The sequence below is a fragment of the Loa loa genome (genome assembly GCF_000183805.2).
Source record: "Loa loa unplaced genomic scaffold supercont3.3910, whole genome shotgun sequence".
In the NCBI taxonomy this organism is placed as follows: domain Eukaryota; kingdom Metazoa; phylum Nematoda; class Chromadorea; order Rhabditida; family Onchocercidae; genus Loa; species Loa loa.
This window is the reverse complement of record NW_018112087.1, coordinates 355-882: the sequence shown is the minus strand read 5'-3', so window position 1 is coordinate 882 and position 528 is coordinate 355. Positions and strand designations below refer to the sequence as shown.

The 528-nt window shown below is 23.9% G+C and overlaps 1 protein-coding gene across 1 annotated transcript; it reads right to left on the bottom strand.

Moving 5' to 3' along the window:
- Nucleotides 1-62: 62 nt before the first annotated feature.
- LOAG_16079 (NADH dehydrogenase subunit 2) lies at nt 63-253 on the bottom strand (the record flags this gene model as incomplete). Its single annotated transcript, XM_003151567.1, has 2 exons — nt 63-125; nt 191-253. The coding sequence occupies 2 exons, from the start codon at nt 251-253 to the stop codon at nt 63-65; spliced, it is 126 nt and encodes a 41-aa protein (XP_003151615.1).
- Nucleotides 254-528: the final 275 nt, after the last annotated feature.

Below are 528 nucleotides of genomic sequence, written 5' to 3'. Positions count from 1 at the left end.
AAAATAATAAAAAAAAAAATAATTAAACCTTCATTAAAAGAAAACATACCCAACAACAACAATCAATTAAAAGATTCAGTAGAACCAACAACCAATATATCAACATAACCACGTAAAAAAAAAAACTGAAAATAACAAAAAATAATACCAAAAAACAAAAATAAAAAAAAAAATCACTACAAAAATTAACCAAAACAAAAAAATAAGGCAATTTCTGCAAAGTCAAAAACCACAAAATAAACCAACTCTTCATACCAGATAACACTCTAAACAACCAAAAATGAAAAGGAGCAGAGCCAGATTTCAACATCAATAAAAAAAACTGCAACTTCCAATTATCAAAAACTAAAAAATAATATCCACAAACCTCCTGAATAACATAATAATTAACCAAACAAGAAAAACTACTACCCTTAGACAAAAAATAAAAACAAAAGTACAAACAACAAAAACACTTCATCAAACAACACAATCCAAAACACAAAAATTTAAAAATCTCAAAAATAACAACAAAAAAAACAAAAAATA